The sequence below is a fragment of the Neophocaena asiaeorientalis genome, unplaced genomic scaffold, assembly GCF_003031525.2.
Source record: "Neophocaena asiaeorientalis asiaeorientalis breed wild unplaced genomic scaffold, Neophocaena_asiaeorientalis_V1.1 scaffold147, whole genome shotgun sequence".
Lineage (NCBI taxonomy): Eukaryota > Metazoa > Chordata > Mammalia > Artiodactyla > Phocoenidae > Neophocaena > Neophocaena asiaeorientalis.
The window spans coordinates 3715428-3731909 of record NW_020173758.1 but is presented as its reverse complement, the minus strand read 5'-3'; the positions used below and the strand labels follow the sequence as shown (position 1 = coordinate 3731909).

At 34.0% G+C, this 16482-nt stretch overlaps 1 protein-coding gene across 2 annotated transcripts in view; it reads left to right on the top strand.

Annotated features, from left to right (window-relative positions):
* The window catches only part of DPYD (dihydropyrimidine dehydrogenase), a 793614-nt gene that overhangs the window by 220710 nt on the left and 556422 nt on the right, over positions 1-16482 (top strand). For both annotated transcript variants that reach the window (XM_024751225.1, XM_024751226.1), the window contains exons 6-7: positions 6538-6734; positions 13022-13103. In XM_024751225.1, coding sequence (XP_024606993.1) covers positions 6538-6734; positions 13022-13103 — 279 coding nt within the window. The remainder of the gene's footprint in view (positions 1-6537; positions 6735-13021; positions 13104-16482) is intronic.

Sequence of the window (16482 nt, the reverse complement as noted above, 5' to 3'; positions counted from 1 at the left end):
TCAGAATAAGTCTGGAACAAAAAGTCCAAAGCCACATTAAAAAAGCTAATGCTGCCAGTGATAATCAAAAGACTCAACCTATAGATGATTTTGTCCTAATGAAACCAAATACTACCACAATCAGGCCTTTAAAACAAATAGAAAATAATATCCATAAAAATAAGGTAAAATTATGAAAAAAAAACAATGAATTTGGTATGAAAAATAGTTGATTGGAAATATTCACTGTAGTAAAAATACCAGTAAAAAGTTAAATTTAGAAATGGAATAGAAAGAGATTGGTGAAGAGCAGCCTTAAGGCAGTTATGGTAGAGAATTTTCCAAAAGAAAGGAAAGATGTAAGCCCCTCACGATTATAATATTGTGAAATACCAAAGACCTCAAAAGAAGCAGCTTCCAGAAAAAGAGAAAACAGATTACTTTAAAACCAAACAACATTTAGACTGACCCCAGACTTTTCATCAGCATCCATAGATGTTAGAAGTCAAGAACACTTTTTATAAAGAACTAAGATAAAGAACTGTATTTCTCCCTTAACAATACAAGCATGAGTAAAGGTATTTTAAGCATTTAAAATCTAAGGTGACTTATTACTCACCTTGTTATAAGAACTGCTAAAAGTTATTTTTCAGCATGACTGAGACAAACTTGGAATGAAAGAGAGATGTAAGAAATGATGGTGAGGAAATAAGCCAGAAAAATATGGTGGTAAATAAAATTATTGACTGTAAGGTAATGATAACAACTCATTTTGGGGTGTTAAAAAAGATAGAGATAAAATTTTATATAAAATTGACAAGGAAGGTGTTTGAGGTGGGTGTGGTAGAGCACAGTTAAGGGTGGTAAGGGCCTTTTGTGTTGGGAGGAGAGAGATACTTGATATCTCTCTTCAATGTTTTAAAAACATTGAAATATCTATGTTAAAAATTAAAAGGTAATCACAAAAAATATAGAAATACCACCTGTAACTTCTAAGAAATCATAGAATCAAAGAGGGGTGGGTGGGTAGAAAACTTAATCCAGTGAGAGACAGGAAAGGAAAAATAAAAAATGAGAGAGAGAAGCAAATACAAAATATGGTAAACAGGAAACACAAAGCAGATAGTAGAAATACGTACAAATATATAATTAATCATAATAATGTATTTATTAAGTTTACTTATTAAAACGTAAGTGACTTTATTATGGATTAAAAATAAGTACTCCAAACAGCTATATGATGTTTAAAAGAGAAAGACCTTATCAGATAACTTGAAAATAAGGTGGTTGAAAAAAGCAATACCTTGCAAGATAGTAACCATAAAAAAGTTAATGTAGTCATATTCATAGGTAACAAAAGTGGAATTTTAGGGAACGTGTACTAATAAAAATAAAGAGAAAAACAAGTAATGAAAAGAAGAATAAATGTCTTAAAAGTATAAAATTCATAAACTTACATATACATTACAATATGGCCTTACTCAAAATTTGTAAGATTTTTTTGAGTAAAGTTTATTAGATTGATTTAATAAACCCAGAAAGGTTCCTGTACCCAACTAATATAGAATGAGTGCATATAGATATATATGTGTGTGGACATATATTGTTAACAAATAAATACATACAGACTGCACTTTTCTACAACACAACTAAATTAGAAATCAAAAATAAAAATATTGTCAAAATGAAGGTAATAGCAACAAATTTAAAACACACATTTGTAAATAGCTCATGGGTTAAAGAGGTTATCACAATAGAAATTATAAAATATTTAGACCTGAATGACACAATTTCCATTGACAACCTGTAAAATGTAGCTGAAGCCATTTTTACATGAAAATTTATTGTGTTAAGTGTATATAACAGAAGAGATAAAGATTATATATAAGTAAGCAGGTTTCATTTCAAGAAGCTAGAGAGAGAGGAAACAGGTGGAGGAGGGATGTGTTGGTGGTAGATGTGGAAAAAGTAGAAGAAAGAAACTGAAAATAATAGAAAAATAATGAAATAGAACATGAGAGCAAAAATAATGGTGATCTACAAAGAAAACCTGGCTCTTTGAAAATAGTTTAGTAAATGATTATCTGGCATATCACATAACAACCAGTACATTTCAATTTTGGCTGCCTTCTAATTACTGTTCTTTTATTATTTTATTGACCTGCTTATAAGTAGTTAACCATTACTGCTGTTTCTTGAAAAATCATATTAAAAATCAGTTGAAGCTGATAGGATGGGGGAATGATCTCTCCAGTCTACCATGTCTCCATCACTCTCTGTTGCCTCCCTGCTCTCTTTTTGTCCCCAGCAAGCTGTAGCGTGGATTGCCTGACCCCCGGCAGCTTTATTTTCCAACTCCAGCAATGAACACATATTTGAATGACTAACTAGGTACTAGGCAGTGTCTGGGTGCTAAGGATACAGTGATGAACAAGATAGGAATGATACTAGCCCTCAGGGAGCTTATTGCCTAGTGAGAAAGAAAATAAAGCAAGCAAATTACAATGAAGTGCGGAGAGGGGGCAGTCAGACAATACTGTGGGAGCCAGTAGCTAGGAACCCTAACAGATAGTCTAGCAGGGAGGGGAAGCTGAGTTGAGAAAGTGAAATTTAAACCGAATCCTGAAAGGTGTTCATCAAGTATGGTAAAGTTGGGAGTGGGTGAGAATTCAAGGCACAGAGAACAGCATGAGCAAATTCTGAAGGCAAATGAGTGCTTGCACTGATTAGTTTGAACCTACATATGATTTTGGATCAGTAAAGTTGCTCATAACCAAAGTACACACACCTATGTTTTCTAATTGTATTTTGTCAACTTAACTATTCAATTCAGTTGTAGCCTTAAATCACAAATAGAACATATAGTTTAATCATAATAAAACTATGAAATATAATGTAGAATAATAAGTTAGGAATCAGTTCTGCTGTCTATAAAATGAGCAATGATACCTAACTTTAAAGATTTTAGGGCTGGAGATGTAAATGTTAAGCACCTACGTGAGTGCCTTATAAAGAGAAAGCATTAATCCCGGGAGGTTATCATCATTGATTTATTCAATCTTCACAATAAATTGTTGAAGTAATTATTACTCTCTTAATTTTAGAGCTGACATTTAGAGAGGTGAAATCCTCTCCACAATAACATGTGTCATTTTTTTAAGATTTGGCTAAGGCGTTATCTTTCTTCCCTTCTGGGATAACATTTCTTTCTCACCAGCTCCAACAGCACCATGTATAAAAATGAACCCTACACATGGACAGATTGCATTGTAATAATTTTTCTATATTTAAGACATATGAGTACCCTGTTACCCAGGGAACTACTGACTGGAAGGTCTGTGTTTGTCTTATTCATACTAATATAGAGGGCACATAAAGATATTTACCAAATTAAGGTGGAAATTTAATGGAACAGAATATTCTGATTTCAAATTACACAGTATTTTTACCATGCCAGCGATGTCTCACAATAATGTCTATTTTAATAATAAGAACATAATGAAACAACATTTTTTAAGAATCACTAATGCATTAATAATTTTGATAACTAAAAATTTGCCATAGCATGAAGTTTTCCTTATTTCTCATGTGTCTGAAACACAGTTCCCACTTTTGGTGTCCCTTGTTTAATTGTGGTGAAGAAACTGTCAGACAGCCCAAGAATATTTCTTTTCTAAGGATGAGTGCGGTGAATAGTATGTACTCAGTACTTCCTTTGACTTCTTTCACAAAAGGAAGCAAGTTACAAAGAAAATTACATAGAAGCATCTCCTAGAAGGCATGTAATTTGAGGTAACTTACTTTTGGATGCACAAATAACAATCTCTTTCCATTTAAGCATTCAAAAGGTAACCAGACTGTCATATTGCTAATTAATTAACTCAAAGAAACTGAAACCAGCAAAATGAAAACCAATGTATTATTTTTTTAAGGTTTCTCTTAGACCTACACTGATGAAATAGTATCTCTTTAGAAATGACCAGAAATTATGTTTTTTTCTATAATAAAATCAAGTTAAATACTTGCAAAAATATAAAACTCTTATGGGATATGTTGAATACAACTAACCTTTTACAATATATCCTTGAACTAGTGGAGATATTCTGAAATATCCAAGAAAACTTTGTCATGATTCCCCTATAATTTATAGTTGCTATTGCTTGGTTTATAAGAACAAGTAGAGTAATTGAGGAAGAAATATAGCTACCAAATATTTGTGTTTATTTCCATTAAGTACCATTTTAGAAAGTAAGAAATATTTAAATGAGAAAAAGGATACTCTCAAATTAGAATCAGTAAATATCTTTGCATTTACCATGTTATGTCCTTTTCCATTTAGAGAGCACTGCATAATTATTAGAAAATTATACTGTTTCTGTCTCCAGAACGTGAGGAGGCTTGGGGGAATATTACATGGCCCCTCTCTGTGTCTCAGTCTTTGCATTTTAAAAATCAGGATAATTTCTCCCTTGCCTCAAAATAATATGAAAATTATGGGGGAAATGTTAGTAAAGTCAATATGGAGTGATGAAAGAAATGCACTTTCCAAATGAGTGAAAAGTCAGAAATCACAGGGTGATTATACAAGGAAATCTATTTAAAATGTTCCTCAAGATTATTCACTTACAAATAACCTATAAATAACCATCCTTTTGTATCACTGAGGAAGAACTGCGTGTGTTACTCATTTGTTGAAATGAGTAACTATCACTGGAGTTCAGGAATTTTGAAATTCATCAAAATCTTGCTGGAAGCCTACTATGTGGTAAAATTCTACTGTGCCCTGGCATTCAGAGAAACCCTCAGATTAGGTTTACATGTATTAACTCATTTAATCCTCATATTAGCCCTATGAGATAGATAATTATTAACCCCACTTTACAGTTTGAGGAGACTGAAGCATGGAGATGTTAAAACACTTATTCAATACTGTACACCATGAGAATGATGGAGGTCATGACTCAACCCCAAGAGCATAATTTTAAAGCCAGACTTCTAAACATGTTGCGTTTGTGATGAAGTTTACAAAATTTCATTCAAATATTCAGTTCATCAGAAACTACCAAGGTTGATGCACCCTACTATAAAACTAAGGGGGAAAATCCAGTGCAATAATAATTTACAACTAACAGAACAAAACATTGACTCATCTTCAGTTTATGAGTCCATTTTTGCTCACCTGTTCAAATTACTGTTAAGTACATTTATTTAGTTTTCAATTTTAATTTTGAATTTTTTTCTTTTCTAAAATTTCTTTTTTTTTAAAAACAAATTCAAGTTTCCTGGTGAAATTCACATTCTTATGTATTTTTTGTACATGTTCATTATAGCTATTCTAAAGTCTATCTTTGATAACTACACTTACTGGATTATGTATGCATATCTTTATGTTTTCTGAGTTATTGGCAGTTCTTAGTTCTTAGTTAATGAGAAGCCTGGGCTTTTTTGATCAAAAGCCAGGCCTCGTATATGAAAATTTGTAGATGTTGCAGTTGACTTATTATCCTCCACAGAAGGTTCACCCTATCATTTGGGAGGTAGACAGGAGTGAGACCTTATCACCTTCATCTAAATCAGGCTGGGTTACATGTCTTCCTCTGGTTTGCCCCACTTGCAGAGTACAGCCCTCCAGAAGTTTCAGCTGTATGGTAAGGTGTTTACTAGGACTTTTTCTTCTTCAACTACTCCTGTACTCCAGTTGTTTCTTCTGGCCTCTCAGAGTGCAGAAAGCTCCCTTCTGCTTTATAGAAATTTGTTTTGTTTATAAACACTCTGTCTCTCTAGTCCTAGAAAATTAGCTAAAATCTCTCTTTCTGTCTCTTCTGAGCCGTGGTCATCTATCTACAAGATTCCTCACTCTGCTAAGAAGTGGCGAACTCCCTCAGGGTAAAAGTAACTCCTAAACTGTCACCTCACTTCTCTGCTGTTCCCTTTTTTCTGAGATCTTGGCTCCTCTAGTCAGGCTTACTTCAGAGGGTCTCCAGTGCTTCCAACATATTTTTGAAATGTTATTCTTCAAAAGCTAATCTATCATAACCAGAAGCAGATGTCATAAATTATCTACTGAATGCCTATGTGCCAGGTTAACGCTCACTGCTGGTTATACAATGGTAACGTGTTTCTAAAAATATTTAAAACAAATAGTTAATAAGTTATATGTGTGTGTTTTTATATATGACATATTCTATGACTCAAGAACTAATGTTCCGCTAACATGGAAACGTGGCACATGCGGTAAATGGTTTCATTAATAGCATACACGGTATGATACAGGAGCTTAGAGGAGGAGCATTTAACTTGGACCAGGGCTGGAGTAGGGAAAGCGAGTCAGGAATGCTTCCTAGAGGACCTTAGACAGGAATGTCAAAGATTGAGAAAGAGTTAGTCAAGCATAGATTGCCATCGGCTTGACCCAATATAACTTCTAAGTATGCTAATACTTAAAATGTACTGCTTATTTCTATTAAAAGCACAAATGGATTGGAAACATTAAAACTATGTTTGAGGATGTAAAAGTTAGCTTAAAAATGTTAACCATGCCAATTGATTTCTCCGTAGGTGTTCAAAGCAATGAATATCCCACAAATCAGGAGTCATTTTCTGCCTCCCCCAGAAAAAATGCCTGAAGCCTATTCTGCAAAGATTGCTCTTTTGGGTGCTGGGCCTGCAAGTATAAGTTGTGCTTCCTTCTTGGCTCGATTAGGCTACTCTGACATCACTATATTTGAAAAACAAGAATACGTTGGTGGTTTAAGGTAATGCCTACATTTATTTCATGTTCACAGTGTCAAAAATGATGGGGTAAAATGATTATGAACATTGTTGGTTCGTAATCGTATAGGAACTTCAGGCTCACAGATGGTATTTTAAGTGTTCTTTTTCCAAATGCTCAAATTTTGATTTCATTATTCACTTTAAATTTGCAGTTGGCTTTAAGCAATATTTATTTTAAAATTTCTCTGTCTAGTTCTGTGAATTTAAGAGAAATCTCAGCAAAATATTTTATGAATAGAGGAACCAATCATATGAAAGCTTATTTTAGGACTTCCCGGGCTGTCCAGCAGTTAAGACTTCACCTTCGAATGCAGGGTGTGCGGGTTCAATCCCTGGTCAGGGAGCTAAGATCACACATGCCTCACAGCCAGAAAAACCAAAAAATAAAACAGAAGCACTATTATAACAAATTCAATAAAGACTTTAAAAAAATGGTCCACATCAAAAAAATCTTTAAAAAAAAAAAAAAAGAAAGCTTATTTCACCCCTGTGAATCTTTCCTTTAATGGCGATATATATATGTGAAAATTATGCAAATTAGAGATGGGGAAACCAAACTCCACAGAATATTGGATGATTCATTTTGTTGTGTACACAGACGTGCTGTCCTGGTCATGTATTTTCATTCTCCAGTCTCTTTAAGTTTTGCATTTGATTATAATTATGTTAGAGTCTACTAAAAATGTTCCATTTTAATGTACATTTATGCAGTGTTTATCTCATAGATACCATATTATTATTTACTATTAATCAACATCATTATTAAACCAGGATTCAGTCACATAATCATTTATTCCCATGAAGATTCATACACTGAAATGGAAAATATTCACTTTGTATCTGATTTTCAGAAATTCATATTAAGCTTAGAAATTGGATGGAGTTTGCTTTATTTAAAATAAATGGAACTCTATAGAATATACAATGAAGGAAAGGCAATCTCTTCAACGACTGATGTTGGGCAACCTGGACAGCTTACATGTAAATCAATGAACTTAAAACACTCACGCCATATAGAAAAATAAACTCAAAATGGTTTAAAGACCTAAATATAAGACATGACACCATACAAGTCCTACAAGAGAACAGAGGCAAAACATTCTCTGACATAAATCTTAGCAATGTTTTCTTAGATCAGTCTCCCAAGGAAAAAGAAATAAAAACAAAAATAAGCAAATGGGACCTAATCAAACTTAAAAGCTTTTGCACAGCAAAGGAAATCATCAACAAAACAAAAAGACAACCTATGGATTCACAATGAGGAAATGGTGTTTAGGTGAAATAGATTTGGTCATAGAAAATATTTTGAGAACATGTGTCATGTAACACAAATTTAAAGTGTGGTACCTTCGCGTAATAAACTAAAGCAAAGTTCTATCGGAGTATGAGCATCGTGCTTTAAAAAGAATGGAAGGAGGTTGTTACTGGTTAATTCCATTTAGATGAAAGAAACATGAACATATAAGAACGATTATTTTTTTAGCTTATCTGGGCATTCCACTAATTGTACTAAAGGATTTGTGGCCACAAGGAAGATTTCTTTCAAAACTTTAGATTGTTAAAAGAGCACATATAGAAGAATGATAGTTTGTTTTTATAAGTACAACAAACTTGGGAAGTAACCATTCCAATTAAATTCCATCTTCTGTCCTTGTATCCCCTTTCTCAATACGCAGTCTTGAGGGTAATCTCCCTCTGTCCCTTTCTCCCTCCTTCCTCCCTTCCTTCCTTCCTTACTTTTTTATTTATTGATCTCCTACTATGTGCTGGTCATTGTCTCGGGCCCTAGAGATACAAAGGTAAATAAAGCAAAGTGCCTGTTCTCATGGGGCTTGTATTCTGGTAGTGGGGGGGTAGACAATAAAGCAACAATAAACCAAATATAGAGTATGTCAGGTGTTTATAAATGCATGAGGGGGTTTCAAAAATGGCAGTTTAGTGCTGTCCCTAGAGCATTTGATATATGGAATAGATAATTCTTAAAATATGGTTATCCTCTAGTCTGTACAATAAAATAATCTTCAAAGAGAATTATGTCATAATTGGTGATTATAATTATTTTTATTCACTCCCATAAAACAAAATATTAGCAATTAAAACAAAATAATTTCAATATTAAAGGTATAGTTCACAGTTTCACTATTTTAAACCCAAGTTAAAAACTTCTGGTCACACAAAATGATAGAATTGAAGTAGATTCATGTTGCTTCATGTGTTATCATTTTATCAATCTCAGATCAACTGTTTAAACATTGGAATACGTAGTCTTGCAGGGGTGGAGACACATGCTGCCTATGGCCGTTGGAATGAGGAATATGCTTGTAGGTGAATCAGCATGTGCCAGTGGTTGCTGTTTAACTGGAGTTCTCCATATTAACTGTTCTGTAGAACTCAGTTTATTAATGAATGGGTAATAAAATTGGGATTATTTAAAGCTTACACATCTTTTTAACATCTTTATTGGAGTATAATTGCTTCACCTTCAGTAGTTCAGCTGGTAGAGCGGAAGACTGTAGACCTGACACATGTGGATATTTATTTTAAAAACATTTATTACTAAAACTCTGTAGCAACTGTAGCCATTATTTAGAATTTAGATCCACCAAAGAGTTTTTTGGGGGGAGACAGTGTTTAGAATATCACTGACTTGTTTAGAGTTACCTACTCATGGTGATAATACAAAAAGGCTTATTTTTGTCAGTTTCATAACTTTTTAAATCGTCTAAAAACAGTGTACCTCCTTATTGCCTGCACCTGGACTTGGTGTGATGTGGGTAAGAGAATAGAGTACGAGTATAGGGTTGAGCAGCTCATAGGAAGGAGTTGTCTGAGGACATATGTTGGGGTAGAGGAACCAAAAGTTTAGTTTGGGGTATAAAAAATTTGAGATGCCTATTAGACGTCCAAGTGAATATAAAGGTCTGGAATTTAGGTTTGAGGATAAAAATGTGGGTGCCATCACATATGGACGTCATTTAGAGCTCTGAAATGAGGAGGAATTTGCCTGGTATCTGGGGTGGTAGTGTTCCTGTTAAAGCCTGCTGACACCCCTCTGCTCCATTGCCCATCCCCTGAACACAGCATGTACACTTTTTTTTTTCCCCTCTTCCCCATTCTGTTCCTCCTTCCTTACCATTTTCCTCATCTTGGGATGCCTTCACTTGTCTGAAAGCTGATCATATGTCACATTTCACCTGATTATCTCATCTTGCAATAAGCTAATTCTCCTTTGAAACACTCTCGTTCACATTTGGTATTTGATACTTGTCACGTTGTACCATGAGAGTGTGTGTGTGTGTGAGTGTGTGTGTGTGTGTATCGCCCATCTGTCTGCTGACCTCATCCATTGGTGAATATAATTGTGTCATGTTTATAACAATCAATATACCTCCTTATCCCCTGCCTACTTGATTATGATCAAATCTAACTCTTTTTAGTATCTCACATTACTCTTATTTCCTATAGAAGATGCTTGGAAATGTGATTCTCACACATTTATTCATAACACATGTGCTAAGTAAGTGTGGGCTACAACGCTTTCAGGGCAGTATGTGATTCTAAGCAGAGCTGCTCAAGCCCTAGCAGCCTGGCATTCCATTTGCTCTGCTGGCTACTTCAACTTTCAGAGTTATACTTCCTCCTTGCTCTGGTTTCTTCTTGCTAGGTTGAGAGTGTTCTCCTTTCTTTCTGGTCAATAGAAAAATTGTTCCTGCTTCATTAACCTGCTGTTTCAGAGCCATATCTTAAATTAGAACCATTGACCTAAACTAGCATCATTTTTTTTTACTTACATATCATGTACTTCTATTCAGAACCCATAAAAATCCCAAGTCAGAGGAAGGTACTCAGCCTCACAGTGTATCTGTTTGTATTTAGAGGCTCACCTTGCTGTAGTTGGTTTATTTAGCTAGAATTTTTGCTTTCGTGTCTAGCCTTTTGAGGACTTTCATCAGATTCCAATGTTAGTCCATTTTCAGTCTCTCCTCTGCAGACCCCCAGGCCTATCAAGACTGGGTGTCTGTTTGTGCCTACTTATGTAATCCATACTATTTAAGAATTTTTCTCCTTAGCCTCGGAAGGTACAGGGAGGAAAAAAAAATATCCTCTATCCTCTTAGGTCAGTAGTTGCCTTGTGAAATAAACTAACATAAGACAAATTAAGGAGAAAAACAGTGTTTATTAACACATGTATTGTACATACATGTGGGAGAACTCAGTGATGAGTCATTCAGAGAAGGGGGGTCAGAACTTGAGGTTTATGTACCATCTTTTTTTTTTTTTTAAAGATAGATTTTATTTATTTATTTTTGGCTGCGTTGGGTCTCGAGTGCAGGCTTTCTCTAGCTGCGTTTGGGGGGGGAGCTACTCTTCATTGCAGTGGCTTCTCTTGTTGCAGAGCATGGGCTCTAGGCACATGGGCTTCAGTGGTTGTGGCACACGGGCTCAGTAGTTGTGGTGCACGGGCTTTGTTGCTCCACAGCATGTGGGATCTTCCCGGACCAGGGCTTGAACCCGTGTCCCCTGCATTGGCAGCCGGACTCCCAGCCACCTCACCACCAGAGAAGCCCCTATGTAGCATCTTAACAAAGAATGATAAATTTGTGGAGAAGTGACAAGACAAAGGAAAAGGGGTTTATGCTTTTAGGGACAGCAAACTGTGAGAAGGTAAATATATGGGGGAAACTAATGGAACATAAGAGTTATTTAGTAAAGCTTGTAATGTAAATTCCTCTTGGTGCCCATCTTTGGTCTGGTAAGGGTCTACAACTGTCTCCTGGTGATTAAGAGTTTTGCCCTTCTTGGTACAGGAAAGGAAGACACACCATTGCAAATTTATGTACTGCTTTTTGGCAGATAATAGGGGACCGGAGAGCTTTTCTTGTATCTGTTTCTTCTTAATTATCTTCAGCTCAAAATAATCCTGTGCTGAAGTGGCATATTTGGAGGGGCATATTCTGCTACCCTACAAAGGCAGAGTCCTGTGTGGTGCCCAGAGCATTATGATAACCGCTGAGGTAGTGTGGTTGTCCAAAGATCAGCTTAGGAGGTTTTTCTCTCTTACCCTATGCCCTAAGTCATTCTTATGTATAATCTTACACCCTAACTAGATAGAAAGCTCCTTTAATATAGGAGCTAATATAGATTTTGTACTGTTCAGTACTTTGCATTTTCTATAGCACTGAGATGAGCATGGTGCCTTGCTGATTGATGTATGGAAATTAATTGAATAATCAAGTTCTTAAGTCACCAAAGAATGAAAAGACTATAGATGTACTTTGGAAGACCTTGCACTGAATGATCCAGAAAGTTCATCTTCAACAGTTATTTATTTATTTTACAAATCAATCTCTATAGTGCTTGGATATAGCTCTTTCACTGAATGTACTACATTCTGTTGTAATGATCTGTTTATATATCTTTGCTCACAAGAATGAGAGCTTATTAAAAGTGGTAATTTGGTCAAATTCACCATTAAATCACTGCAGCTAACACTGTACCTGGTACTTTGTAAATGCTTGTTGGATGAATAGATGAATGACTACATGAATTGCTGTATATTCATGAACATATGTAGCCTTTTTATTGCTATAAGATATTGAAAAGTTATTTGAACATACCTTTAATACTATGTATGAACTATTAACTCTTGAAGTGATTGTATTTGAAGACAGAAAACAATGAGCACTGATATCAAGTAGGATTACTTTTTAATGACTGAACCCTTTTGGGACACATTGCTTTCATAGAAGATTGTTTTACTGTAAAAATATTCTGTAGATCACATTACAGAACTTATTCTGTAATGTCCTGAACAGCATGATAATACAAAGTTACAGATTTGAATTTGAACAAGCTAGAGGTATAGTTATAGAATATATATGTGTATGTATATATGATATGTATATTAAACACTGTATACTTTCAAATTTCTGGGTTTTTTTAGATTTTTTCTTAGGAATTTATAGAAGTGTTAGTAAATAAATCAACTAAATACTGTAATAAACTTAAAAGTATAGGCCAATTGTCTACTCACTATTTGTTTTTTATTGTTTTTATTTATTTTCCACATCAGTTTCTACTGTTTCTCTTGAAACCCATATCATATTCTGTCATGCATATAAAAATGTGGATGTCCTCACACTCACATTATGTGATATGAAAATACCCTCAGAAGAGATACTTATTCCTTTAATACTGATCAATAAAGATATGTTGCATTTTTTAAATTGGTGATTTTCCCACAAATGCGTCTCGTTTTTCTTTTCAGTATCTCTGAAATCCCTCAGTTCCGGCTACCATATAATGTAGTCAATTTTGAGATTGAGCTTATGAAGGACCTTGGTGTAAAGGTAAGTGAAAAACATAACACTTACATGTGTATTGCTCCAAAAGAAAGGAGTAAGCGCTACACTAAAGATTAACAACAAAATGTCACACACTTTAGGAAAGAACAATTAAAAGCTACACCAGGCAGAAGCAGAAAGATGCTTCTCCTTGCTTAGGGCATTTGTCTGTCTACTGTCTGAATGCCACTAGCCTGGAAAAGGGCAATCAATAGTTCTCATCTGGCACGCCTGCATGTGATTAATTGTCTGTAAGAAACAAATTCCTAAATTGCTTTAGGGGTTCAGTGCAGCTAATAGAAGGATTTGGTTGCTTTAATCACGTTTTTTTCATGCAAGTTTTGTGCATTCTGAAACATTTGTATTTCACAAGTTGGAACATAATTTCTTACAGAGGTTTATTTTATTTACTATATGCATAATGTCAATAGTGTTAATGTGATAATCCTTTTTTAACATAAACAGTTACTCAGCAAGGTAGAAAGCAACAGCTCTGTATTTTTAATTGTTTTGTGAAATAAATATTGTGTTCTTTTAAAGATGGTCAAAAAATTAATACATTTTACTTTCGTAATATAGCTTTAGATATTCCTATTCTTTTGTATTATTTAAGAGTATCATACTCTGGCTCTTCACTTGAACATATTGCTATTTTTATTTCAAAAATTTTACCTTTCTGTAATAGGTATAAGATAATACATTAACAAAGTACTATGATTTACATAATACATTCTGTAAGTACATATGGGAGCTATTTTGAAAAGTACAAACTATTTATGGCTCTTGCATTTAGAAATAAAAATTAAAATAACCAATTAAAAGGGAAACACTCAAAACAGTATTTTGTGCATTTACACTTATAATTACATCTTATTTGGCAATGGATAGGCGATGAAACATTTACACATAATCACCAAACAAAAAATCTTATAGCAAGTATGCCGTACAGATGTGCACAGCTTTATGAAAACAGAGTTCAAAAATAGTGTTCAAAATAGATTTAAGGGTGATTACTTGCTTTATATAAATACATTCTGAGAAGTCTGTTAAATGTATTTCATTTTGAATGCAAGTTCTTACCTAAATCTCATTAAATAAGAACATGATTATTGAGACTTCAAACTAATATATTAAGTGATACTTCAAATTGAAGATGAATCAAAAATTAATTTGACACCTCTGAATTCATCTTATAAGTAATTACAAAATTGCATTTGATTTTTACCATACCAGATATATTGCATAAATTAGGGCATACCCATTTCTCTTACTAGGAAACTCAAGACATAATAGTAGTCGATTCACTGAGTGCCAGAAAACGTACATTTCAGCTACAATTATGACACTTTCTAATTTTATAGTCAGATAACCTTGACAAAGTCAATTAATGTCCCTTGCCTTGGTCAATATTTGTTCAAAGGTAAAAGTATGCTACTACAGTTTGTGTAAAATACAAACATATCTGCTTATATATGCCTGGAAATATATGTGCTCTGGAAATGTATAGAATCTGATAGTATAGATTGCCTTTGGGAAGGTGTAGGAAGGACTTTATCACCATTTTGTACATTTGAATTTTAAACCCTATGAATTTATTAAATTATCAGGAAAGAATTGGAACCTGAATTAAAGAGAAGGTTAATACTGTCTTGTCCATCACTCTGAGGAGAGACAGTAATGAGGCTCTTTTTCAGCTTTGAGGACTTGCATCCATTGATGAAATGCTTGCATCTTTTATGACTTATCAACTTTATCCATGAAAGGATATATATTTTTAAAAATATTCTACACTTGTTACGACATTTTCCTCATCACCAAATTCTTCTTATAACCTGCCTTCCGTTTTTACCTCTCAACTAACACTGTATATTTTAAAGTCAAAAATAATTTCCTGGCAATGAAACAAATTTTTCTCTGGGTTTATACTGTTTGGCTCCTGTGCAGCATGTGATATATTCTGATATGTATGCATGCATGTATGTATCTATGCTCATGTATGTATGTATTTTTAGCTTTCATGATCTAGCATTATCTTGGTTATTATCTGATTTTTTTCTCTTTCTAATAGGTTTGTTTCATTTATTTGATAAATAATTACTGAGAATTTACTTTTGCCTAGAGGTGTGCTAAGGACTTGTCTAGAACCATCTTCCTTTTGAACTCCAGTCCTGTAATCTTAATAGTTTAATGAACACATTTATCATCCAAATAACATACACTCATCATATATAAACTTAGTTTAATTCATCATCTTCCCTCCCAACTGTGTTCTTCAGCTAAATTTCTTGTTGAGTAATTTCAATTTATTTCATATCTAATAGCTGATAGATTAGTTCTTGTTTATTCTAAGATGAATTTTTTCAGTCAAATATTGTGTCACAAAAAAACCCTCTATTTGTATGTTATATATATATATTTTTTTTTCTTCCACTATTTCATTGTCACTAGTATGTTATAAAAGTAGTAATGCATGGCATCTTTTCTGAGCTATGAAATAGTATTTGTATCATATTGAATAAATGTTTTCATTTTCTAGACTTAGAATAGTAAAATTTTCTAAGTTATTTTGTTTTATTTTAACGGAGGAGGGGTGTTAAATTTTTTAATTGCCCCTTTTGAAAGTCTATGTTCAGATAATGTATTGAGTTATATTAATCTTTGCATTTCTGGAATGTATACATTTGCATCATGTTTTATTATATCTGTACATCTAGAACTAAGTTTTTTCTATGTGTTTTTTTTAAAAATTCTTTTGCATTCAATGCACTGAATATTAAAACTGTAAATACAGTTTTAATAGCTTCTGTTGCTCGCTTTATAGAGTTTCAAAGCTACTGAAAGTCTGTCTTTGTTTTGCTTTATTTTTTATTTGTTATCTTTGCGAGTTTTGGCTATGTTATAGATTTTGGTTATAGAGTTATGCTAGCTTTATAGAAATAAATTTCCAAGCATTTCATTATTTTATTATTGGTAAGAATATTGTCTTGATACTTATATTTTTGCTAAATTTAAAAATTTTATCCATCTGATTTCAGTCTTTTTATGAGAAACAGAACATTGATGGGGTTTTTTGTTTTTGTTTTGCGGTACGCGGGCCTCTCATTGTTGTGGGCTCTCCCGTTGCGGAGCACAGGCTCCTGACGCGCAGGCTCAGCGGCCATGGCTCACGGGCCCAGCTGCTCCGCGGCATGTGGGATCTTCCCGGACCGGGGCACGAGCCCGTGTCCCCTGCATCGGCAGGCGGACTCTCAACCACTGCGCCACCAGGGAAGCTCTGTCTTCATAATATGAACAAAAATATCTGAGATATCTTTCTTGATAAATTTTCTATATCATCTTGTTTGTCATTATGTTTATTTGCAACGAGCATTTCCATCATTGTAGG